The following is a 27,585-nucleotide window of genomic DNA, read 5'->3' on the forward strand; positions in this document are numbered from 1 at the left end:
ATAATCGCCCAAAAACTGAAAAAACTATGGCTCTTAGAATATGGAGACACTAAAACATTTTTTTGGTTTTAAAAATGAAGTTATTGTATAAAACTTACATAAATAAAAAAAAATGTATACATATTAGGTATCGCCGCGTCCGCGACAACCTGCTCTATAAAATGACCACATGATCTAACCTGTCAGATGAATGTTGTAAATAACAAAAAAAAAAAACGTGCCAAAAAAGCTATTTCTTGTTACCTTGCTGCACAAAAAGTGTAATATAGAGCAACCAAAAATCATATGTACCCTAAACTAGTACCAACAAAACTGCCACCCTATCCCGTAGTTTCTAAAATGGGGTCACTTTTTTGGAGTTTCTACTCTAGGGGTGCATCAGGGGGGCTTCAAATGGGACATGGTGTCAAAAAAAACAGTCCAGCAAAACCTGCCTTCCAAAAACCGTATGGAATTCCTTTCCTTCTGCGCCCTGCCGTGTGCCCGTACAGCGGTTTACGACCACATATGGGGTGTTTCTGTAAACTACAGAATTAGGGCCATAAATAATGAGTTTTGTTTGGCTGTTAACCCTTGCTTTGTAACTGGAAAAAAAATATTAAAATGGAAAATCTGCCAAAAATGTGAAATTTTGAAATTGTGTCTTTATTTTCCATTAAATCTTGTGCAACACCTAAAGGGTTAACAAAGTTTGTAAAATCAGTTTTGAATAGCTTGAGGGGTGTAGTTTCTTAGATGGGGTCACTTTTATGGAGTTTCTACTCTAGGGGTGCATCAGGGGGGCTTCAAATGGGACATGGTGTCAAAAAACCAGTCCAGCAAAATCTGGCTTCCAAAAACCAAACCGCGCACCTTTCACTCTACGCCCTACTGTGTGCCCGTACAGTAGTTTACGGCCACATATGGGGTGTTTCTGTAAACGGCAGAGTCAGGGCAATAAAGATACAATCTTGTTTGGCTGTTAACCCTTGCTTTGTTAGTGGAAAAAATGGGTTAAAATTGAAAATTAGGCAAAAAAATGAAATTCTCAAATTTCATCCCCATTTGCCAATAACTCTTGTGCAACACCTAAAGGGTTAACGACGTATGTAAAATCAGTTTTGAATACCTTGAGGGGTGTAGTTTCTTAGATGGGGTCACTTTTAGGGAGTTTCTCCTCTTGGGGTGCATCAGGGGGCTTCAAATGGGACATGGTGTCAAAAAACCAGTCCATAAAAATCAGCCTTCCAAAAACCATATGGTGCACCTTTCACTCTACGCCCCGCTGTGTGGCCGTACAGTAGTTTACGGCCACATATTGGGTGTTTCTGTAAACGGCAGAGTCAGGGCAATAAAGATACAATCTTGTTTGGCTGTTAACCCTTGCTTTGTTAGTGGAAAAAATGGGTTAAAATGAAAAATTTGACAAAAATATGAAATTCTCAAATTTCCTCCCCATTTGCCAATAACTCTTGTGCAACACCTAAAGGGTTAACAATGTATGCAAAATCAGTTTTGAATACCTTGAGGGGTGTAGTTTCTTAGATGGGGTCATTTTTGGGTGGTTTCTATTATGTAAGCCTCGCAAAGTGACTTCAGACCTGAACTGGTCGCTAAAAATTGAGTTTTTGTAAATTTCTGAAAAATTTCAAGATTTGCTTCTAAACTTCTAAGCCTTATAACATCCCCAAAAAATAAAATATCATTCCCAAAACAATTCAAACATGAAGTAGACATATGGGGAATGTAAAGTCATCACAATTTTTTGGGGTATTACTATGTATTACAGAAGTAGAGAAACTGAAACTTTGAAATTTGCTAATTTTTTTCAAATTTTTGGTAAATTAGGTATTTTTTTGTGCAAAAAAAATAATTTTTTTGACTTCATTTTACCAGTGTCATGAAGTACAATATGTGACGAAAAAACAATCTCAGAATGGCCTGGATAAGTCAAAGCGTTTTAAAGTTATGAGCACTTAAAGTGACACTGGTCAGATTTGCAAAAAATGGCCTGGTCCTTAAGGTGAAAATGAGCCCGGTCCTTAAGGGGTTAAATTAGAACAGAGAGATTATGTCACAGAAAATTATTCTAAGCTCCTGACTCCCATCTCCGGAAAGGCCGGAGCCATTCCTAAACAAGCTGCCCATCCTCCTAGAGAACGGAGGATGATTACTCCTAAAGCAGAATTTCATCCATCTACAGCATTACTGAAACCAGACAACCCTGAAGTCCGCACCCCGCCTACAGGAGGTAGTGATGTATCGGACATACTCCAGAAACTCTCAGAAGCCATAGTGACGGCAAACCACACCCATAGTTACCGCAAACTAAAGGTGTTTTCTGGGAATCAGCCTGTTCCTTCAGGAGAAGAGCCTTTTGAGGTCTGGAAGGATAATGCTATGCAGTTGTTGGAGGAATGGTCTTGTACGGATACCATAAAGAAACAGCGGTTGGTGGAGAGTCTTCTTTTTCCCGCTACAGACATGATAAGACTGTACAAGGGAGTAAATGGGCAAGCTACTGTGCACGACTATCTACAAGTTTTGCAGGATGCTTATGGGAAATCAGAAGATTTGGATGATCTGCTGGTTAAGTTCCTAGCCACTAAGCAGAAGGAGCATGAAAAAGCCACTGACTATATCAACCGGTTACAGCTATCGCTTGGAAAGTTATTCCATAAAGGAGCAGTTCCTGCCTCTGAGTTGGATGCTCGGCTATCTAAGCAAATTCAGAGAGGTGGCTTAATCAATAATCCAATTATGATTCTGCTGAGAGCCAAGTTGGATGATAAAGTCCTGCCTTATTCCACCTTAATAAATACAGCCAGGAGATTGGAAGACCAGATGTGTCCACCCCTACAGAAAGAGAAAGAGGATACAGAACTGTCAGCTCTTAGGAAGAAGGTGGCTGAATTGGAGTTCTTATGCAAGTCACCACCAGAGAGAGCAGATCCTCCCCCTGGAAGTGGGGGGCAACACAGGAAGACTCAGAAAAAACTGTTTCCTGAGGATTCACCCCGCCGAGGGGATTGCTTTAAATGTGGAAAGTCAGGGCATTTTCAGCGGGAGTGCCCTGCGAACTCCATGGAGATGGATGTGGAGGTGCTGGCAACCGAGATTGAGGAGACTCAAATGACCAGGTCTTACAAGCGAAGGAAGACCCGGCCTACATATGGGTTGTCTGTAGGAGCCAAGATTGGGCCTAAATCTTTGATACACGTGCAAGTAGAAGGAATTCAGGCTTCAGCATTGCTAGATGCAGGTTCTCAAGTCACCATTATCTACCGAGACTTCTATGAACGTCATTTGAAACACATTCCTATGGAACCTGCAGGAGAGTTTCAGCTATGGGGCGTTGGTTCTCAAGCTCAACCTGTGGAGGGATGCATAAAAGTGACCATAACTATTCCCCAGTTAAACACTGGGATAATATGTCCTATGGAGCTGGAAGCTTTAATATGCCCTGCAGCCAGGAAAGTGTGTGCCCCAATAATATTGGGCACTAATGCAAAGATGGTACAGGATGTATTCAAGGCCTATCTGACAGAAGTGGGAGATGTCTCCTTAGACCGACTGATGGAGGTCAGCCCTGTCCTAGGGAAAGAGTGTAGACGACTAGCCCTTGAAACAAAACCAGGGTCGTGCCACTATTCAGGAACAGAACCTGCATTTGTGAAGCCTGGTGAGACCAAAACCTTACGAGCCATCGCCTCAATGCACCATGAAATGTTGGGGGGAACTGGACAATACCTTATTGAGTCTCTGCCTGAAGAGGATCAGAAGAAACTGTGGACTCTCATACCTGAGGTAAAAGATTGGCGGAAAAGGTGGTGTCGGAGCTTTCCTGTGATGGTACAGAATTTAACCCCCACGGAAATCCGGATTGATCGTCATCAGAAGATTGGTGTGATACACCTTTTCTATCAAGTTTCGTCCATCATGTCTGTGAGTGCAGAACAGAAGGATCATGTGAAAGCACCTTTAGATTTTGATCTAGAAGATTCTCCTCTACCACAGGAGTGGAAAGACAGCCTTCGTTCAAAACTGGTCACCCGAGAGGGAGTGTTTTCCAGAGCAGAGATGGACGTGGGGTGTTCTAAGAGTGCCACCCATACTATAAGACTTGCTGATTCTACTCCTTTCAGAGAAAGGTCAAGAAGAATACCCCCTCGAGATGTGGAAGATGTCCGGGACATACTCCAGCAGATGGAAGGAGCAGGCATCATCACAGAGTCTCGGAGCCCCTATGCCTCACCTATTGTGGTAGTGAGAAAAAAGAATGGTTCAGTTCGGCTATGTGTGGACTACCGTACTTTGAACAAGAGGACTGTGCCAGATCAGTACACTTTGCCCCGGATAGAGGATCTTCTGAACGCCCTATCTGGCAGCCAGTGGTTCAGTGTGCTTGACTTGAGGTCTGGATATTATCAGGTACCCATGAAGAAGGAGGATCAGGAAAAGACAGCTTTCATCTGCCCTTTGGGGTTTTTCCAGTTTACCAGAATGCCACAGGGAGTCACAGGAGCTCCTGCTACTTTTCAGAGGCTGATGGAGAAAACTGTGGGGGATATGAATCCCAAAGAGTGTCTAGTGTATCTAGATGACCTAATTGTTTTCGGGAAGACACCAGAGGAGCATGAACAAAGATTGCTAAAGGTGTTGGATCGACTTCAAGCTGAAGGCCTGAAGCTATCAGTGGACAAATGCCGATTTGCCCAGAACTCTGTCACTTATGTGGGGCATATAGTCTCCGCTGAAGGAGTAGCCACAGATCCTGCTAAAATTGAAGCAGTGTTGAATTGGCCAAGACCAGATAACATCAGTGAGTTGCGGTCCTTTCTCGGATTCTGTGGTTACTACCGAAGGTTTGTGAAAGACTACTCAAAGATTGCTCGAGAGTTACATGACCTACTGAAGATTACCTCTGACGTAACGGGTGCTAAGGCACCATCTCCTAAAGACCCCTTTGGAGAGAAATGGACTTCAGGATGTGAAGATGCCTTTCTGACATTGAAGAAGAGACTTACAGAAGCTCCTGTTTTAGCCTATGCAGACCCTGAGAAACCATATATCCTCCATGTGGATGCCAGTATGGAAGGTCTAGGGGGTGTACTGCACCAAAGTTATCCAGAAGGATTGAGGCCGGTGGCTTACATAAGTAGAAGCCTTATAGGTGCAGAGAAGAACTATCCAGTCCATAAATTGGAATTTCTGGCACTCAAGTGGGCCATCGTGGATAAGCTACATGACTATTTGTATGGAGCAACATTCGAAGTAAGGACTGACAACAATCCACTTACCTACATTCAGACTACAGCTAAGCTGGATGCCACAGGACATAGGTGGTTGGCTGCCTTATCAAGCTACAGTTTCAGCCTGAAGTACAAGCCTGGGCCCAAGAATGTCAGCGCAGATGCCCTGTCTCGCAGACCTAGACTCCCTCCTCACCAAGAAGAAGAGGAGTGGGAAGAGATCCCTGGGCCGGGGGTAGGAGCCTTTTGTCAGATGTATGTGGTGGCCGAGAGTCAAGAAGAGTTTGCCGAGCTAAGGGGAATAGACTCCATTAGCCACTCTCCAGAAGCCGTGCCTGAGGTGTTCCATGCTCCAGTCATGCTTCAACAGTGGTCCAGTATAACCACAGAAGACAAAAAGAAGGCTCAAGCGCAGGACTGGTATATTGGGATAGTTATCAGAGCAATAAAGACTAAGAATCCTAAATTGCTGACTTCTCTACCTGTGAGTCAAAGAGAATTATACCGAAGAGAATGGAGCCGACTACATCTTGAAGATGGAGTACTCTATAGGGTCGTGAAGTATCATGATCACCCTGACAGAAAACAATTGGTACTACCCCACAGATACCGTGGCATGGTCCTGAGAGCTCTCCACGATCAACATGGGCATCTCGGGGTGGACAAGACCTATGGCCTAGTACAAGATCGGTTCTATTGGCCTCGCATGAGGGAACATGTCGAGCAACATGTAAAGACATGCAGGAGGTGTATCCAGAGGAAGACCCTGCCTGTGAGAGCTGCCCCTATGGGTCATCTGAAAAGTACGGGACCCATGGATCTTGTGTGCATGGACTATCTCGGCATTGAGAGCGATACAGCGGGAATTGGAAAGGTGCTGGTGGTAACGGACCATTTCACCAGATATGCTCAAGCCTTCCCCACTAAAGATCAAAAAGCTGTGACTGTAGCCAAAGTCCTTTGGCAGAAGTATTTTATTCACTATGGACTACCCAATCGGATACACTCTGATCAAGGTAGAGACTTTGAGAGTAAGTTGATCAAGGAGCTGTTGGACATGTTGCAGGTGCAGAAGTCCAGAACCACACCTTATCATCCGGAGGGAGATGCACAGCCAGAACGGTTCAATAGGACCCTCCTAGATATGCTAGGGACTCTCAAGCAAGTCGAGAAGCGGTCTTGGAGTAAACATGTGGAAGCCATGGTCCACGCATACAACTGTACAAGGCATGAATCTACAGGGTTCTCACCCTATTTCCTAATGTTCGGAAGAGAAGCTCGATTACCGATAGATGTCCGTTTGGGAGTGTCTCCTGATGGAACAGATTCAACTTCACACTTTCAATATGTGAGGAACCTCAAACAAAACCTTCATCGGGCCTATGAGTTGGCCACCCAAGCTGCAGCAAAAATGGAAGAACGGAACAAAAGTAGGTATGATTCTAAGGTGAGATATCGGGAGATTCAAGCAGGGGATAAAGTTCTTCTCCGGAATCTAGGTGTGCCTGGAAAACACAAACTGGCTGACAGATGGAAAGATACCCTGTTTGAGGTTGTGTCCAAACTGGAAGGACTGCCAGTGTACAACATTAGGGGCCCGGAGGGCCGAATAAAGGCTTGGCATAGAAACCATCTGCTTCCAGTTGTGTATGCTGATGAAGAGGAACAGAGTAGTGAAGAACTGGAGGAAAACCCAGCAGAGAGTCCTGGAAATGGGGCAGAGGAGACCCCGGGAACTCCCAGTGCAGAGGATCAGTGGTGGTCATCACCCGCAGAAGAAACACAGCAATTGCCTCCTTTAACTCCGGTGGTTCCACAAAGTCCCGGAACCTCTCCTGGGTCACAAAGTCCTCCAAGGTTGAATCCAGAAAGTCCATGTTTTGTGCCTGGAACTTCCCTTAGAGACTCTACTTCGAAGGCAGGAGTCGAAGTCCCACAGTTGATGTCCCAAGATCCTCTCCCACAGCGAGAACTGAGACACAGTACCAGAGTGCGGCAACCCCCTAGGACCTTAGTTTATGATAATATAGGAGAGCCCAGTTATGCCCCGCTGACACAAGCAGCATCTAAAATGGCCACTTTCCTACATGCACTAGCTGAAGTGGTAAATGTTAGTGACTCTTTACCCTAAATAAATAGCTAGCTAGGATATTACTGTGCCAACTGTACTGTATGTATGCTAAACATTTTTTGAATTTTTGTTAAGCCCCCTGGCTCGGACTTGCCAGTGGAAGGCAAGTATTTTTCAAGGGGGAGCATGTAACCCTGTGAAGTTACACCGGCTGCGTTATCTGAAATGCCCAGTAGATGGACTCAGTATGCTGTTAATAAGACATTGAGCATTGACCACATGACTGGCTGAAATGAGTCACATGGTTAGTGACATCATCGCAGGTCCTAAAACGACGCGGGCTGCACAGCTCTAAGGAGGAAGGTCCTGGAAAAGTTTCGGGAAGCTACGATTTGCTCAGCCAGAGAGAGGACATGTGTCTGGCATTGAGAGACTGCAGCACAGAGATAGAACCTGGCGGAGAGAACTTACTTCACCCAAGATCACACCTGCTGAGAGAGGGACCGCTGGCAAAGACAAGCACTGAGTCCAGACGTCTGGTGAATCCAGTGAGAGGAGATTGCTGCGGACTGGCCTGGTAAATGGGGTTGTGAGGGTAAGTCAAACCTCTCCCTGTATCACCACAGGGCACCTGTCTCCTCACTACAATAAAGACTCTGAGGTCCAGTGACGGACATTACACAGCTCAGGCTGCTTCAGTGACCCTGCGGAGCAGGACTTATAAGGGCCCCAACTCTCCTATGTGCACCAACGGCCATTAGGGCGAAGATAGGGGGTGGGACGCAGGTGTGCTAGTGGGTGGGTGAGGAAGAATCCACATTACCCTGTTATTTGTGTTACGCTATTGTATTTTCCTATGTATGTTGGTTCATTTTGTTACGCACTATATAAAGTTAATTCCAGTTAGGCTGTGTCAGTCTCATCTGCACCAAGTATGTTCCCAGTGGAGCCTCACATCCCTACCCCGGATGTTCCACTGGGTGGAGGCACTGCCGCAGACATGTACCCCAACTCCCAGATAGCGGAGGCTCAGGATCCGCCTGTCAGGCACAGTGAGTTAACTAGGGTTAGGGACCCCATAGACGCTAGGGGGCGCCCCCAAAACCCCGTTACACTTATAAACGGTTACTATGACTTTTCTTGTAAATAGGTTCACTTATTACTATTAATTGAATGTCTCTTTGTAATTACTGAATATTCATCATTTGAACCAGTGGCAGGAACATTACAGATACATTGGATAATTATGGGTCTGATGCGAGAGGACACACAACCTGATAATTAGCACGGAATTCGTTATGTCACGGTGCAGTATACCCTTTATATCTTATGGTTGATGTGATAATCAAGAGGGGACGGCTGAGCCATAGGCGTATCAAGCCTTACATACACAATGCTCTCATTACAGGTGAGGACGCAGAGATGAGAGGATTTGTGATCACCTGCCTCCTGGCTGTGGCTCTAACTGCGGATGTGGGTAAGAGACTGGAAATGTTCTAGTGACAGAAGGATGAAGGGATAGATAGATAGATAGATAGATAGATGATAGGTGACTGACAGAAAAAAACACATTACAATATAAACAATTTTTCAATCTACTTTATCTTCTCTAGACCTCTGAATGCAGCATGCAGTGTAAAGAATGGTGACAGCCTTTTTATTTGTTTCACTTTAACAGCAGATTGTGATATTGTTCAGCTGCCCTTTATATATAAATGAGTGAATTTTGTGATGAATCTGTAGCAGCAGGTACAGCAAAACTAAACACGTTTGCTGGTGCAGTATGTGTGGATATTTCCTTACACTCCAGAGCTGCACTCACTATTCTGCTGGTGGAGTCACTGTGTACATACATTACATTACTTATCCTGTACTGATCCTGAGTTACATCCTGTATTGTACTCCAGAGCTGCACTCACTATTCTGCTGGTGCAGTCGCTGTTACATACATTACTTATCCTGTACTGATCCTGAGTTACATCCTGTATTATACTCCAGAGCTGCACTCACTATTCTGCTGGTGCAGTCACTGTGTACATACATTACTTATCCTGTACTGATTCTGAGTTACATCCTGTATTTTACTCCAGAGCTGCACTCATTATTCTGCTGGTGGAGTCACTGTGTACATTACATTACTTATCCTGTACTGATCCTGAGTTACATCCTGTATTATACTCCAGAGCTGCACTCACTATTCTGCTGGTGCAGTCACTGTGTACATACATTACTTATCCTGTACTGATCCTGAGTTACATCCTGTATTACACTCCAGAGCTGCACTCACTATTCTGCTGGTGCAGTCGCTGTGTACATACATTACTTATCCTGTACTGATCCTGAGTTACATCCTGTATTGTACTCCAGAGCTGCACTCACTATTCTGCTGGTGCAGTCACTGTGTACATACATTACTTATCCTGTACTGATCCTGAGTTACATCCTGTATTATACTCCAGAGCTGCACTCACTATTCTGCTGGTGCAGTCACTGTGTACATACATTACTTATCCTGTACTGATCCTCAGTTACATCCTGTATTATACTCCAGAGCTGCACTCACTATTCTGCTGGTGCAGTCACTGTGTACATACATTACATTACTTATCCTGTACTGATCCTGAGTTACATCCTGTATTATACTCCAGAGCTGCACTCACTATTCTGCTGGTGGAGTCACTGTGTACATACATTACTTATCCTGTACTGATCCTGAGTTACATCCTGTATTATACTCCAGAGCTGCACTCACTATTCTGCTGGTGCAGTCACTGTGTACATACATTACTTATCCTGTACTGATCCTGAGTTACATCCTGTATTATACTCCAGAGCTGCACTCATTATTCTGCTGGTGGAGTCACTGTGTACATACATTACTTATCCTGTACTGATCCTGAGTTACATCCTGTATTATACTCCAGAGCTGCACTCACTATTCTGCTGGTGCAGTCACTGTGTACATACAGTACATTACTTATCCTGTACTGATCCTGAGTTACATCCTATATTATACTCCAGAGCTGCACTCACTATTCTTCTGGTGGAGTTACTGTGTACATTACATTACATTACTTATCCTGTACTGATCCTGAGTTACATCCTACATTATACTCCAGAGCTGCACTCACTATTCTGCTGGTGCAGTCACCGTGTACATACATTACATTACTTATCCTGTACTGACCCTGAATTACATCCTGTATTATACTCCAGAGCTGCACTCACTATTCTGCTGGTGCAGTCACTGTGTACATACATTACATTACTTATCCTGTGCTGATCCTGAGTTACATCCTGTTTTATGAGCATCTGAAATCAACCTTAAAGGGGTACTCCAGCTATGTGAAATTATCCATTGTCCACAGCATTGGGATGACTATTAGATCACGAGAACTTGGACCTTGTACCCCATGGAGGCCCCCCATAATGAACGGAGAGGCCGGTCAGGTATGTGCACATCTACTCCATTCATTGCTATGGGAGTTCCAGAGACAGCCGACCACAGTGCTCCGCTATTTCCAGAACGCCCAGAGAAATGAATGGAGCAGCTGTGCGCATACCTGACCGGCTGCTCCGTTCATGTTGGGGGACCTACATGGGGTATGGCATCTCCATAGTTTTCATCGTGAGGGTCCCAGCGGTAGGAAGCCCAATATGTATAGGGGATAACTTCACATAACCGGAATACCCCTTTAAACTGGTCATATGGAACAGATAAATGTATGTTGGACTAATCTGTACAGGGATCTCCTGAAATCTACACAAAGAATTTGACGCACTGGAGACCAGAGTCCAGAAGAGGCGTATTCTAGTCCCCCTAGGAGTTTTTTGGGAGGGGATTTTCCCCAAAACAGAAACTGCATTGGAATCAGAAGGAAAAAAAGGCCTGAAAACTACCTCCCATTCATTTCAATGGGATATGTGAATGGCTATACTTCCTATCCTTCAGATTTTTAACCTGAGAAAGACAAAGTGATAATTTGCCTGTGTAAACTAGTCATCACTATAACTACTAAAATACAGCACCTATATACAAGAATATAATACTGCTCCTATGTACAAGAATAAAACTGCTATAATACTGCCTCCTATGTACAAGAATATAACTACTATAATACTGCTCCTATGTACTAGAATATAACTACTATAATACTGTCTCCTATGTACAAGAATATAACTACTATAATACTGCTACTATGTACAAGAATATAACTACTATAATACTGCTCCTATGTACAAGAATATAACTACTATAATACTGCCTCCTATGTACAAGAATATAACTACTATAATACTGCCTCCTATGTACAAGAATATAACTACTATAATACTGCTCCTATGTACAAGAATATAACTGCTATAATACTGCTCATATGTACAAGAATATAACTACTATAATACTGCTCCTGTGTACAAGAATATAACTACTATAATACTGCTCCTGTGTACAAGAATATAACTACTATAATACTGCTCCTATGTACAAGAATATACCTACTATAATACTGCTCCTATGTACAAGAATATAACTACTATAATACTGCCTCCTATGTACAAGAATATAACTACTATAATACTGCTCCTGTGTACAAGAATATAACTACTATAATACTGCTCCTATGTACAAGAATATAACTACTATAATACTGCTCCTATGTACAAGAATATAACTACTATAATACTGCCTCCTATGTACAATAATATAACTACTATAATACTGCTCCTATGTACAAGAATATAACTACTATAATACTGCTCCTATGTACAAGAATATAACTACTATAATACTGCTCCTATGTACAGGAATATAACTACTATAATACTGCCTCCTATGTACAATAATATAACTACTATAATACTGCTCCTATGTACAATAATATAACTACTATAATACTGCTCCTATGTACAAGAATATAACTACTATAATACTGCTCCTATGTACAAGAATATAACTACTATAATACTGTTACTATGTACAAGAATATAACTACTATAATACTGCTCCTATGTACAGGAATATAACTACTATAATACTGTTCCTATGTACAAGAATATAACTACTATAATACTGCTCCTATGTACAAGAATATAACTACTATAATACTGCCTCCTATGTACAGGAATATAACTACTATAATACTGACTCCTATGTACAAGAATATAACTACTATAATACTGCCTCTATGTACAAGAATATATCTACTATAATACTGCTCCTATGTACAAGAATATAACTACTATAATACTGCTCTAATGTACAAGAATATAACTACTATAATACTGCTCCTATGTACAAGAATATAACTACTATAATACTGCTCCTATCTATAAGAATATACCTACTATAATACTGCTCCTATGTACAAGACTATAACTACTATAATACTGCTCCTATGTACAAGAATATAACTACTATAATACTGCTCCTATGTACAAGAATATAACTACTTTAAGGCTGGTTTCACACGGGCGTTGCGGGAAAAGATGAGGGGCGCGTTGAGGGAACATGCACGATTTTTCTGCGCGAGTGCAAAACATTGTAAAGCGAATCCCCGAAAAGTTAAAAATCCCCCTCAAAGCCTGCTCTTCTTGCTCCTCCTCCTCCGCCTGGCACCATCCTCCTCTGACTCCTATTCAGACTCCTGCTGACTTGTCTCAGATGGAGTAGCCCCCCCTGGGAATTCATTCAGCATTGCGACTTCATAATCATCCTGCTGCTGCTCCTCGACGGCTTGATCAATGACACAACGCAATACGCGCTCCAGAAAGAAGGCGTAAGGTACAATGTCACTGATGGCGCCCTGGCTGCGACTGACCAGTTTGGTGATCTCATCAAATGGCCGCAGAAGTCTGCATGTATCGCGCATGTATCACGCATGATCAGCTACTGGTGCGATGAAAAGAAACCAAGCTCCCCAGAACCTGTCCTGCTGCAGAGTTCGTACAGGTAGTCATTAACGGCACGTTTCTGCTGGAGCAGCCTATCGAGCATATACAAGGTGGAGTTCCAGCGCGTCGGGCATTCATAAATCAGACGTCTGACGGGCAGCTGGTGTCGCCGCTGAGAACATCAGTAAGACGAGCTATGGCCGTGTAAGATCTTCTAAAATGGCCAGAGATTTTCCTGGCCTGCCGCAAGACATTCTGGACCCCGGGGTATTTGGCAACAAATCGCTGCACGACTAAGTCGAGGATGTGTGCCATGCATGCCACGTGTGTCATTTTGCCCTGTTTCAGCGCGCTCAGCAGATCGGCACCACTTTACCAACTGTCAAATTGAGTGGGGTTAGCCACTGATCGGCCTGTGATCGCACAGCTGAAAGCAGTGCAGGACCGGTGTGGCTCTTGGCTTCCAGGCACAACAGCCGCAGCACAGCATGGCAACGTCTCACCTGGCACATCAAATAGGTTCTGGGGAGCTGGGGGGGGGGCGGTGCAGCGGAAGAGGCGGTAGCAGTGGAAAAGGAGGAGTCAGCCGAGGAGGAGACCGAGGATGGAGTAGGAGGAGGAGAAGAAGAGGCAGGCCTGCATGCAATCCGTGGCGGCAACACCAAATCCACACAAGTGCCACGGGTTCCATGCTTGACGGACGTCAGAAGGTTCACCCAGTGGGCAGTAAATGTTATGTACCTTCCCTGCCTGTGTTTGCTACACCACATGTCTGTGGTCAGATGTATCTTGGCACGACACTGTGTGCCAGAGATATATTCACTAGCCGCTGAACGTGGCCATATACAGTACAGACTAAAAGTTTGGACACACCTTCTCATTCAAAGAGTTTTCTTTATTTTCATGACTATGAAGGCATCAAAACTATGAATTAACACATGTGGAATTATATACATAACAAACAAGTGTGAAACAACTGAAAATATGTCATATTCTAGGTTCTTCAAAGTAGCCACCTTTTGCTGTGATTACTGCTTTGCACACTCTTGGCATTCTCTTGATGAGCTTCAAGAGGTAGTCCCCTGAAATGGTCTTCCAACAGTCTTGAAGGAGTTCCCAGAGATGCTTAGCACTTGTTGGCCCTTTTGCCTTCACTCTGCGGTCCAGCTCACCCCAAACTATCTCGATTGGGTTCAGGTCCGGTGACTGTGGAGGCCAGGTCATCTGGCGCAGCACCCCATCACTCTCCTTCATGGTCAAATAGCCCTTACTTTCAAAGTTTTCCCAATTTTTCGGCTGACTGACTGACCTTCATTTCTTAAAGTAATGATGGCCACTTGTTTTTCTTTACTTAGCTGCTTTTTTCTTGCCATAATACAAATTCTAACAGTCTATTCAGTAGGACTATCAGCTGTGTATCCACCTGACTTCTCCTCAACGCAACTGATGGTCCCAACCCCATTTATAAGGCAAGAAATCCCACTTATTAAACCTGACAGGGCACACCTGTGAAGTGAAAACCATTTCAGGTGACTACCTCTTGAAGCTCATCAAGAGAATGCCAACAGTGTGCAAAGCAGTAATCAAAGCAAAAGGTGGCTACTTTGAAGAACCTAGAATATGACATATTTTCAGTTGTTTCACACTTGTTTGTTATGTATATAATTCCACATGTGTTAATTCATAGTTTTGAAGCCTTCATAGTCATGAAAATAAAGAAAACTCTTTGAATGAGAAGGTGTGTCTAAACTTTTGGTCTGTACTGTAGCTCTGGGATGTCCCTCTGGGTGAAATATTTCCTTCTGGGGGATTTTCCATTGCAGTGTGCCAATGGCCACAAATTTTCTAAAGGCCTCCGAGTCCATCAGTTTATATGGCAGTAGATGGCGGGCTAGCATTTCCGACAAGCCAGCGGTCAGCTGTTGGGCAAGCGGGTTATCTGGCATTATCAACATTTTACGCTCGAACATTTGGGCCATGGAAGCCTGCCTTCTGCCAGATTAATGCGACGACGGCACGATGGAAGGTGGAGTGGAGGACAAATGGGAGGAGAGAGGAGGAGAAGAGGCAGGACGTGGAGCGCCGGGAGTGGAGCTTTGTGGGTTCTGACTGTGTTGCCACTGGGCTCGATGATGGGAGGCCAGGTGCCTTCTTAAGTCGGTCGTCCCTAGGTTAGTGTTGGGCTTATCGTGACTTATACATTGACAGCACAGGCTACAGATGGCAACACTATTTTCAACAGCTGAGACATTAAAAAAAGTCCACACTGCAGAGCCATGTGCCGGCGTACTGGGAGCGCAAGATGTGCATAGTGGATGGCTCGCTCCAGATACATTTGCAGTCTGCTTTTTGCCTCCAATGCACTTCGAGTTCTGCCTGCTTCTCCTCCTTATCTGCTGCTCTGTCTCTCCCTCTGGACTCCCCTCCTCTTCCTCACTTGTGGGCACGCATGTGATGTCCATCAACACGTCATCATCGTCACCTTCACCACCACTGACATTAGAGATCTGGGAGTAGGCAGCAACAGCGAGGCCACCCTCCTTGGGCTGATCTGGGTACTGTCATCAGACCGCTGGGTGGCGGCCGTTGCTACCTCCTCTTCCTAATCAGATGCCAAGAATGGCTGCTCATCGGTAAGGTCTGGGAATGGATGGGAAAATAATTCCTCTGACTCGAGTGGAGGGTCTATGGTGGTGGTGTCTTTGGGGGTGCACACAGCAGAGAGTGAGGAGGGTGCAGATACAGAGGATGAGGAGGGTGCAGAAGCAGAAATCTAAGTGTGTCTTTTGACGTACTCGCACGCACCTTCTCCAACTTCCCACTTAGGCTCCAGCCTGGTGCACCTGCCCGACCCCTACCACCCCTGCTGAACGGCCTGCCTTTTCCTCTGTCTGTCATTTTCAAAATGACCCTGTGCCAAAGTCCCTAGAGAAGAGCACTATTTGTGAAAGGTATATCGCACCCCTCAATCAGTATTTTGTGGAAGAAGGTGAACTGCAGGCCTCAATCAGTATTTGGTGGAAGCAGGTATATCGCAACCCTCAGTCAGTATTTTGTGGAAACAGGTATATCAAACCCCTTAATCAATATTTGGTGGTAGCAGGTATATCGCACCCCTCAATCAGTATTTTGTGGAAGCAGGTATATAGAACCCCTTAATAAATATTTGGTGGAAGCATCTATATCAATCCCCCTAATCAGTATTTTGTGGAAGCAGGTGTATTGCAGGCCTCAATCAATATTTTGTGGAGGCAGGTATATCAATCCCCTTAACTAGCATTTTGTGGCAGCAGGTATATAGAACCCCTTAATAAATATTTGGTGGAAGCAGGTATATCACACCCCTTAATCAGTATTTGGTGGAAGCAGGTATATCAATCCTCTTATATTTTGTGGAAGAATGTATATAGAACCCCTTAATCAATATTTGGTGGAAAAAGGTATATCGCACCCCTCAATCTGTAGTTTGTGGAAGCAAGTATATCAAACCCTTTTATCAGTATTCTGTGGAAGCAGGTATATCGCAGGCGTCAATCAATATTTTGTGTAAACAGGTATATATAACTCCTTAATCAATATTTTGTGGAAGCAGGTCTATCGCACCCCTCAATCAGTATTTTGTGGAAGCAGGTACATAAAAACCCCTTAATCAGTATTTTGTGGAAGCAGGTATATCGCACTACTTAATCTGTATTTTGTGGAAGCAGGTGTATCGCAGGACTCAATCAATATTTGGTGGAAGCAGGTATATTAATCAATATTTGGTGGAAGCAGGTATATCAAACCCGTAATTCAGTATTTTGTGGAAGCAGGTGTATCGCAGGACTCAATCAATATTTGGTGGAAGCAGGTATATTAATCCCCTTAATCAGTATTTTGTGGAAGCAGGTATATTGCACCCCTCAATCAGTATTTTGTGGAAGCAGGTATTAAGAAACCCCTTAATCAATATTTGGTGGAAGCAGGTATATCAATCCCCTTAATCAGTATTTTGTGGAAGCAGGTATATAGAACCACTAAATCAATATTTTGCAGAAGCAGGAATATCGCACCCCTCAATCAGTATTTTGTGGAAGCAGGTGTATCACTGGCCTCAATCAGTATTTGGTGGAAGCAGGTATTTCACAACCCTCAATCAGTATTTTGTGGAAACAGGTATATAGAACCCCTTAATCAATATTTGGTGGTAGCAGGTATATCGCGCCCCTCAATCCGTATTTTGTGGAAGCAAATATATAGAATCCCTTAATCAATATTTGGTGGAAGCAGGTATATCGCAACCCTCAATCTGTATTTTGTGGAATTAGGTATATCATACCCCTTAATAAGTATGTTGTGGAAGCTGGTATATCGCACGCCTCAATCAATATTTGGTGGAAGCAGGTATATCAAACCCCTTATCCATATTTTGTGGAAGCAAGTATATCAAACCCCTTATCAGTATTTTGTGGAAGCAGGTTTATCTATCCCCTTAATCAGTATTTTGTGGAAGAGGTATATAGAACCCCTTAATCAATATTTGGTGGTAGCAGGTATATCGCGCCCCTCAATCCGTATTTTGTGGAAGCAAATATATAGAATCCCTTAATCAATATTTGGTGGAAGCAGGTATATCGCAACCCTCAATCTGTATTTTGTGGAATTAGGTATATCAAACCTCTTAATCAGTATTTTGTGGAATCAGGTATATAGCACCCCTCAATCAATATTTGGTTTAAACAGGTATATCGAACCCTTTAATCTGTATTTTGTGGAAGCAGGTATATCACAGGCCTCAATCAATATTTGGTAAAAACAGGTATATCGAGTCCCTTAATCTGTATTTTGTGGAAGCAGGTATATCACAGGCCTCAATCAATATTTGGTAGAAACGGGTATATTGAATCCCTAATTAGTATTTTTTGGAAGCAGGTATATCACAGGCCTCAATCAATATTTGGTGGAAGCAGGTATATCAAAACCCTTAATCAGTATTTTGTGTAAGCAGGTGTATCGCAATCCTCAATCAATATTTGGTAGAAGCAGGTAAATGAATCCCCTTAGGGTCCATTCACACGTCCGTGGTGTATTGCCGATCCGTCGGCACCCCCCATAGAACTGCCCATTCTGCAATTGAGGTCAAGAATAGGACATGTTCTATTTTTTTGCGGAGCTGAAGCCTGAAAGTTCGGGACTGAAGCCCGGAAGTTTGAGGCCGCGCTCCGGAAATGCGGATGTGGAGAGCAAATAGTGTGCTATCCACATCCCGTTCTGCCCCATTACAAATGAATTGGTCCGCACCCGTTCCCAATATTGCAGAACGGATGCAGACCCATTATTACGGACGTGTGAATGGAGCCTTAGGCTACTTTCACACTAGCGTTCGGGTGTCCGCTCGTGCGCACCGTTTGAAGGGGCTCACGAGCGGCCCCGAACGCATCCGTCTGGCCCCAATGCATTCTCAATGGATGCGGATCCACTGAGAATGCATCCGCCTGCCAGCGTTCAGCCTCCGCTCCGCTTAGTGAGCGGACACCTGAACGCTGCTTGCAGCGTTCGGGTGTCCGCCTGGCCGTGCGGAGGCGAGCGGATCCGTCCACACTTACAATGGAAGTCAATGGGGACGGATCCGCTTGAAGATGACACAATATGGCTCAATCTTCAAGCGGATCCGTTCCCCATTGACTTTCAATGTAACGTCTGAACAGATCCGCTCAGACAACTTTCACACTTAGAAAATTTTCTAAGTTTTAATGCAGACGCATCCGTTCTGAACGGATGCGAACGTCTGCATTATCGGAGCGGATCCGTCTGATGAAACATCAGACGGATCCGCTCCGAACGCTAGTGTGAAAGTAGCCTTAATCTGTATTTTGTGGAAGCAGGTATATTGCACCCCTTAATCAGTATGTTGTTGAAGCAGGTATATTGCACCCCTTAATCAGTATGTTGTGGAAGCAGGTATATAGAACACCTCAATCAATATTTGGTTGAAGCATGTATATCGCACCCCTCAATCAGTATGTTGTTGAAGCAGGTATATCGCACCCCTCAATCAGTATTTTGTGGAAGCAGGTATATCGCAGGCCTCAATCAATGTTTGGTGGAAGCAGGTATATCAAACCCCTTAATCAGTATTTTGTGGAAACAGGTGTATCATAGGCCTCAATCAATATTTGGTGGAAGCAGGTATATTAACCACCTCAGCCCCCAGTGCTTAAACACCCTGAAAGACCAGGCCACTTTTTACACTTCTGACCTACACTACTTTCACCGTTTATTGCTCGGTCATGCAACTTACCACCCAAATGAATTTTACCTCCTTTTCTTCTCACTAATAGAGCTTTCATTTGGTGGTATTTCATTGCTGCTGACATTTTTACTTTTTTTGTTATTAATCGAAATTTAACGATTTTTTTGCAAAAAAATGACATTTTTCACTTTCAGTAGTAAAATTTTGCAAAAAAGACGACATCCATATAGAAATTTTGCTCTAAATTTATAGTTCTACATGTCTTTGATAAAAAAAAAATGTTTGGGTAAAAAAAAAATGGTTTGGGTAAAAGTTATAGCGTTTACAAACTATGGTACAAAAATGTGAATTTCCGCTTTTTGAAGCAGCTCTGACTTTCTGAGCACCTGTCATGTTTCCTGAGGTTCTACAATGCCCAGACAGTACAAACACCCCACAAATGACCCCATTTCTGAAAGTACACACCCTAAGGTATTCGCTGATGGGCATAGTGAGTTCATAGAACTTTTTATTTTTTGTCACAAGTTAGCGGAAAATTATGATTTTTTTTTTTTTTTTTTTTTTTTCTTACAAAGTCTCATATTCCACTAACTTGTGACAAAAAATAAAAACTTCCATGAACTCACTATGCCCATCAGCGAATACCTTGGGGTCTCTTCTTTCCAAAATGGGGTCACTTGTGGGGTAGTTATACTGCCCTGGCATTCTAGGGGCCCAAATGTGTGGTAAGGAGTTTGAAATCAAATTCTGTAAAAAATGACCTGTGAAATCCGAAAGGTGCTCTTTGGAATATGGGCCCCTTTGCCTACCTAGGCTGCAAAAAAGTGTCACACATCTGGTATCTCCGTACTCAGGAGAAGGTGGGGAATGTGTTTTGGGGTGTCTTTTTACATATACCCATGCTGGGTGAGAGAAATATCTTGGTCAAATGACAACTTTGTATAAAAAAATGGGAAAAGTTGTCTTTTGCCAAGATATTTCTCTCACCCAGCATGGGTATATGTAAAATGACACCCCAAAACACATTCCCCAACTTCTCCCGATTACGGAGATACCAGATGTGTGACACTTTTTTGCAGCCTAGGTGGGCAAAGGGGCCCATATTCCAAAGAGCACCTTTCGGATTTCACTCCTCATTTTTTCCTGAATTTGATTTCAAACTCCTTACCACACATTTGGGCCCCTAGAATACCAGGGCAGTATAACTACCCCACAAGTGACCCCATTTTGGAAAGAAGACACCCCAAGGTATTCCGTGAGGGGCATGGCGATTTTCCTAGAATTTTTTATTTTTTGTCACAAGTTAGTGGAAAATGATGATTTTTTTTTTTATTTTTTTTTTCATACAAAGTCTCATATTCCACAAACTTGTGACAAAAAATAAAAACTTCCATGAACTCACTATGCCCATCAGCGAATACCTTGGGGTCTCTTCTTTCCAAAATGGGGTCACTTGTGGGGTAGTTATACTGCCCTGGCATTCTAGGGGCCCAAATGTGTGGTAAGTAGGTAAATGACCTGTGAAATCCGAAAGGTGCTCTTTGGAATGTGGGCCCCTTTGCCCACCTAGGCTGCAAAAAAGTGTCACACATCTGGTATCTCTGTATTCAGGAGAAGTTGAGGAATGTGTTTTGGGGTGTCTTTTTACATATACCCATGCTGGGTGAGATAAATATCTTGGTCAAATGCCAACTTTGTATAAAAAAATGGGAAAAGTTGTCTTTTGCCAAGATATTTCTCTCACCCAGCATGGGTATATGTAAAATGACACCCCAAAACACATTCCCCAACTTCTCCCGATTACGGAGATACCAGATGTGTGACACTTTTTTGCAGCCTAGGTGGGCAAAGGGGCCCATATTCAAAAGAGCACCTTTCGGATTTCACAGGTCATTTTTTACAGAATTTGATTTCAAACTCCTTACCACACATTTGGGCCCCTAGAATGCCAGGGCAGTATAACTACCCCACAAGTGACCCCATTTTGGAAAGAAGAGACCCCAAGGTATTCGCTGATGGGCATAGTGAGTTCATGGAACTTTTTATTTTTTGTCACAAGTTAGTGGAATATGAGACTTTGTATGAAAAAAAAAATAAAAAAAAAAAAATAAGCATTTTCCACTAACTTGTGACAAAAAATAAAAAATTCTAGGAACTCGCCATGCCCCTCACGGAATACCTTGGGGTGTCTTCTTTCCAAAATGGGGTCACTTGTGGGGTAGTTATACTGCCCTGGCATTTTCCAGGGGCCCTAATGTGTGGTAAGTAGGTAAATGACCTGTGAAATCCTAAAGGTGCTCTTTGGAATATGGGCCCCTTTGCCCACCTAGGCTGCAAAAAAGTGTCACACATGTGGTATCGCCGTATTCAGGAGAAGTTGGGGAATGTGTTTTGGGGTGTCATTTTACATATACCCATGCTGGGTGAGAGAAATATCTTGGCAAAAGACAACTTTTCCCATTTTTTTATACAAAGTTGGCATTTGACCAAGATATTTCTCTCACCCAGCATGGGTATATGTAAAATGACACCCCAAAACACATTCCCCAACTTCTCCTGAGTACGGCGATACCAGATGTGTGACACTTTTTTGCAGCCTAGATGCGCAAAGGTGCCCAAATTCCTTTTAGGAGGGCATTTTTAGACATTTGGATACCAGACTTCTTCTCACGCTTTGGGGCCCCTAGAATGCCAGAGCAGTATAAATACCCCACATGTGACCCCATTTTGGAAAGAAGACACCCCAAGGTATTCAATGAGGGGCATGGCGAGTTCATAGAAATTTTTTTTTTTTGGCACAAGTTAGCGGAAATTGATATTTTTAATTTTTTTCTCACAAAGTCTCCCGTTCCGCTAACTTGGGACAAAAAATTCAATCTTTCATGGACTCAATATGCCCCTCACGGAATACCTGGGGGTGTCTTCTTTCCGAAATGGGGTCACATGTGGGGTATTTATACTGCCCTGGCATTCTAGGGGCCCTAAAGCGTGAGAAGAAGTCTGGAATATAAATGTCTAAAAAATTTTACGCATTTGGATTCCGTGAGGGGTATGGTGAGTTCATGTGAGATTTTATTTTTTGACACAAGTTAGTGGAATATGAGACTTTGTAAGAAAAAAAAAAAAAATTCTGCTAACTTGGGCCAAAAAAATATCTGAATGGAGCCTTACAGAGGGGGGGGGGGGGGGTGATCAATGACAGGGGGGTGATCAATGACAGGGGGGGTGATCAATGACAGGGGGGTTGATCAATGACATGGGGGTGATCAATGACAGGGGGGTGATCAATGACAGGGGGGTGATCAGGGAGTCTATATGGGGTGATCACCACAGTCATTGATCATGCCCCTGTAAGGCTTCATTCAGACGTCCGGATGCGTTTTGCGGATCCGATCCATCTATCAGTGCATCCGTAAAAATCATGCGGACATCTGAATGGAGCTTTACAGGGGGGTAATCAATGACAGGGGGGTGATCAGGGAGTCTATATGGGGTGATCACCACAGTCATTGATCATGCCCCTGTAAGGCTTCATTCAGACGTCCGGATGCGTTTTGCGGATCGGATCCATCTATCAGTGCATCCGTAAAAATCATGCGGACATCTGAATGGAGCTTTACAGGGGGGTGATCAATGACAGGGGGGTGATCAGGGAGTCTATATGGGGTGATCACCACAGTCATTGATCATGCCCCTGTAAGGCTTCATTCAGACGTCCGGATGCGTTTTGCGGATCGGATCCATCTATCAGTGCATCCGTAAAAATCATGCGGACATCTGAATGGAGCTTTACAGGGGGGTGATCAGGGAGTCTATATGGGGTGATCACCACAGTCATTGATCATGCCCCTGTAAGGCTTCATTCAGACGTCCGGATGCGTTTTGAGGATCGGATCCATCTATCAGTGCATCCGTAAAAATCATGCGGACATCTGAATGGAGCTTTACAGGGGGGTGATCAGGGAGTCTATATGGGGTGATCACCACAGTCATTGATCATGCCCCTGTAAGGCTTCATTCAGACGTCCGGATGCGTTTTGCGGATCGGATCCATCTATCAGTGCATCCGTAAAAATCATGCGGACATCTGAATGGAGCTTTACAGGGGGGTGATCAGGGAGTCTATATGGGGTGATCACCACAGTCATTGATCATGCCCCTGTAAGGCTTCATTCAGACGTCCGGATGCGTTTTGAGGATCGGATCCATCTATCAGTGCATCCGTAAAAATCATGCGGACGTCTGAATGGAGCTTTACAGGGGGTTGATCAATGACAGGGGTGTAATCAATGACAGGGGGGGTGATCAGGGAGTCTATATGGGGTGATAACCACAGTCATTGATCACGCCCCTGTAAGGCTTCATTCAGACGTCCGGATGCGTTTTGCGGATCTGATCCATCTATCAGTGGATCCGTAAAAATCATGCGGACATCTGAATGGAGCTTTACAGGGGGGTAATCAATGACAGGGGGGTGATCAATGACAGGGGGGTGATCAGGGAGTCTATATGGGGTGATCAGGGGTGATCAGGGGCTAATAAGGGGTTAATAAGTGACGGGGGGGGGGGTGTAGTGTAGTGTAGTGGTGCTTGGTGGGACTTTACTGAGCTACCTGTGTCCTCTGGTGGTCGATCCAAACAAATGGGACCACCAGAGGACCAGGTAGCAGGTATATTAGACGCTGTTATCAAAACAGCGTCTAATATACCTGTTAGGGGTTAAAAAAAACACATCTCCAGCCTGCCAGCGAACGATCGCCGCTGGCAGGCTGGAGATCAACTCTCTTACCTTCCGTTCCTGTGAGCGCGCGCGCCTGTGTGCGCGCGTTCACAGGAAATCTCACCCATCGCGAGATGACGCATATATGCGTGACTCTGCGCAGGGCTGCCACCTCCGGAACGCGATCCTGCGTTAGGCGGTCCGGAGGTGGTTAATCCCCTTAATCAGTATTTTGTGGAAGCAGGTATATAAAAAACCCTTAATTAGTATTTTGTTGAAGCAGGTATATCGCACCGCTCAATCTGTATTTTGTGGAAGCAGGTATATAGAACCCCTAATCAATATTTGGTGGAAGCAGGTATATCGCACACCTCAATCAGTATTTTATGGAGGCAGGTATATCAAACCCTTTAATCAGTATTTTGTGGACGCAGGTATATTGCACCCCTCAATCAGTTTTTTGGGGGCAACAGGTATATCACACCATTTGCAATTAGTTATTCCAATAGCGTTTGTCCCTCTATATAGCTGCGGTATTGCAGCAGAACCTCACACAACTGCTGCACAATACAAATGCACTATAATGTACTTTCTATATTAGAAAGTATATTATAAGTATATAAGAGCCCTAAGTATATCACACCTATCAAAAGCACACCTATACCAGTCCTTTTTGTGGCCCTATTAGCTAGCGTTTGGTGTCCCTAACAGTCTGTCCCTGCTCCACAAAGCAACCCCTCCCTAACTCTGGCAAAACAGAATGTAAAATAGGGTGGGGTTGTGTCCATGTGCTGAAACTTCTCAATTGGCTGTACTGTCCCACCTGACGTGTGTGTCATGGGTCAAAGTTGGGCGCAATGCAAAAGAATATGACGCCAGCGGACATCTCCATATGTTTGCATGTTTGGCGAATCGCGAAACCGCAAAGTTCACTGCAAAACTACTGCCGGGCGAACCACAAGGCTATCTATAGTGGTAAGTCAGGCCACAGATCCTAAGAGGTCTGGGCCTGCAGCGCAGATAGATGCAGAAAATTAGAGTGAGGTGTTTTTTTTTTTTTTAACTGGCACTGGGGGGGGGGGGGGGAGGCAGCATTATATACTGGCCCTAATGGGGAAGAGCATTATATACTGGCACTAGGGGGAGAGGCAGCATTATATACTGGCATTCGGGGGGCATTATTTTATACAGGCACTAAGGGGGGAGCATTATATACTGTCCTGTCCCACCTGATGGATGTGTCATGGATCAAATCGCGAACGAGCAAAGTTCGCTGCGAAATGACCACCAGGCAAGCAATAATATAACTAGTATAATACTGCCTCCTATGTACAGGAATATAACTACTATAATACTGCCTCCTATGTACAAGAATATAACTACTATAATACTGCTCCTATGTACAAGAATATAACTACTATAACACTGCTCCTATGTACAAGAATATAACTACTATAATACTGCCTCCTATGTACAAGAATATAACTACTATAATACTGCTCCTATGTACAAGAATATAACTACTATAATACTGCTCCTATGTACAAGAATATAACTACTATAATACTGCTCCTATGTACAAGAATATAACTACTATAATACTGCCTCTTATGTACTACAATATAACTACTATAATACTGCTCCTATGTACAAGAATATAACTACTATAATACTGCTCCTATGTACAAGAATATAACTACTATAATACTGTCTCCTATGTACAAGAATATAACTACTATAATACTGCTCCTATGTACAAGAATATAACTACTATAATACTGCTCCTATGTACAAGAATATAACTACTATAATACTGCCTCCTGTGCACAAGAATATAACTACTATAATACTGCTCCTATATACAAGAATATAACTACTATAACACTGCTCCTATGTACAAGAATATAACTACTATAATACTGCTCCTATGTACAAGAATATAACTACTATAACACTGCCTTCTATGTACAAGAATATAACTACTATAATACTGCTCCTATGTACAAGAATATAACTACTATAATACTGCTCCTATGTACAAGAATATAACTACTATAATACTGCCTCCTGTGCACAAGAATATAACTACTATAATACTGCTCCTATATACAAGAATATAACTACTATAACACTGCTCCTATGTACAAGAATATAACTACTATAAAACTGCTCCTATGTACAAGAATATAACTACTATAAAACTGCTCCTATGTACAATAATATAACTACTATAATACTGCCTCCTATGTACAAGAATATACCTACTATAATACTTCTCCTATGTACAAGAATATAACTACTATAATACTGCTCCTATGTACAAGAATATAACTACTATAGGATGTCCTTCTCCCAGACGGTAGTTTGCAGTGGGATTTAATATTGGATCGCCCCGAAATCAAGACAGCTCCCTTTTTCCACTTGGCAGATTTTAAGAGAGATACCAAGTTATGTGTTGGAACCTTTGCTAGTAGCTGCTCCCCCTCTTGGCTTGAGAAGAAAGTCCTGGCTCCTAAGCCTCCTCTTAGGCCATTATCCCAGATGTATAAAGAAATGCTTTCCTCCTTACCACCAGAACTTGGGTATTTGACTTCATGGGAGCGAGAGCTTTCTATGACCCTGACGGAACCAGAGAGGGCCTTTGTTTTAGCTCATTCTCATGGCTTTGGTCGTTGTGTGAGAGTTCAGGAGAATTCTTTTAAGCTACTAAGTAGATGGTACAAAACTCCTGAATTCTTGCACAAACTTAACCCTGAGGTACCCGAGGTGTGCTGGAGATGTGGCATAGAAACCGGTTCACTATCACATATCTGGTGGCTCTGCCATAAGATCCAACGGTTTTGGAAATTGGTAGAATCAATGATTAATAGTGTTTGCAAAACCAAAGTCGTACTAGATGCTAAACTTATCTTACTATGGTGCCCTAATAGCACGATAACCCCGGCCAAAAATAATCTCCCTACAATGCTGATTACAGCAGCTAGATTACTAGTCCCCTTTTTGTGGAAAACCGATTCCCCTCCAAATCTAGATATGTGGACGGACAAAGTAGATCAAATCTACCGCTTTGAGGAACTGGCACATTGGGAAACAAACTCTCGCCATTATTTCCTAAAGCTATGGTCCCCGTGGAAATCACACAGGAATTTCACATGATAGAGCAGGATCCCCTCACTTCTCCTTCACTTCTCCTTCCCTTTTTCCTTCCTTCTTTTCGTTTCTTTTGATGTATGTTTTTGATGAAGATGATAATAGCTGGTATTGCTTACACATGACTTGTATGCTGGATAACTATTGTGACTCTTAATGTTATGAAACAGTTGTCTTGTGTAGGCGTGTGGCCTTGTTTTCTTACCTCAATAAAAAGAAATATGGTTAAGAATATAACTACTATAATACTGCCTCCTATCTACAAGAATATAACTACTATAATACTGCC

General features: G+C 43.3%; 1 protein-coding gene across 1 annotated transcript in view; it reads left to right on the top strand.

The window, feature by feature from the left end:
• The first annotated feature begins 8,681 nt into the window (after window positions 1-8,681).
• LOC121001389 (secreted Ly-6/uPAR-related protein 1-like) overlaps window positions 8,682-27,585 on the top strand; it is a 43,770-nt gene continuing 24,866 nt past the window's right edge. Inside the window, exon 1 of the mRNA XM_040432431.1 lies at window positions 8,682-8,779. Coding sequence (XP_040288365.1) covers window positions 8,725-8,779 — 55 coding nt within the window. The 5' untranslated portion in view covers window positions 8,682-8,724. The remainder of the gene's footprint in view (window positions 8,780-27,585) is intronic.

Source organism: Bufo bufo, chromosome 5 (assembly GCF_905171765.1).
Source record: "Bufo bufo chromosome 5, aBufBuf1.1, whole genome shotgun sequence".
In the NCBI taxonomy this organism is placed as follows: Eukaryota; Metazoa; Chordata; class Amphibia; order Anura; family Bufonidae; genus Bufo; species Bufo bufo.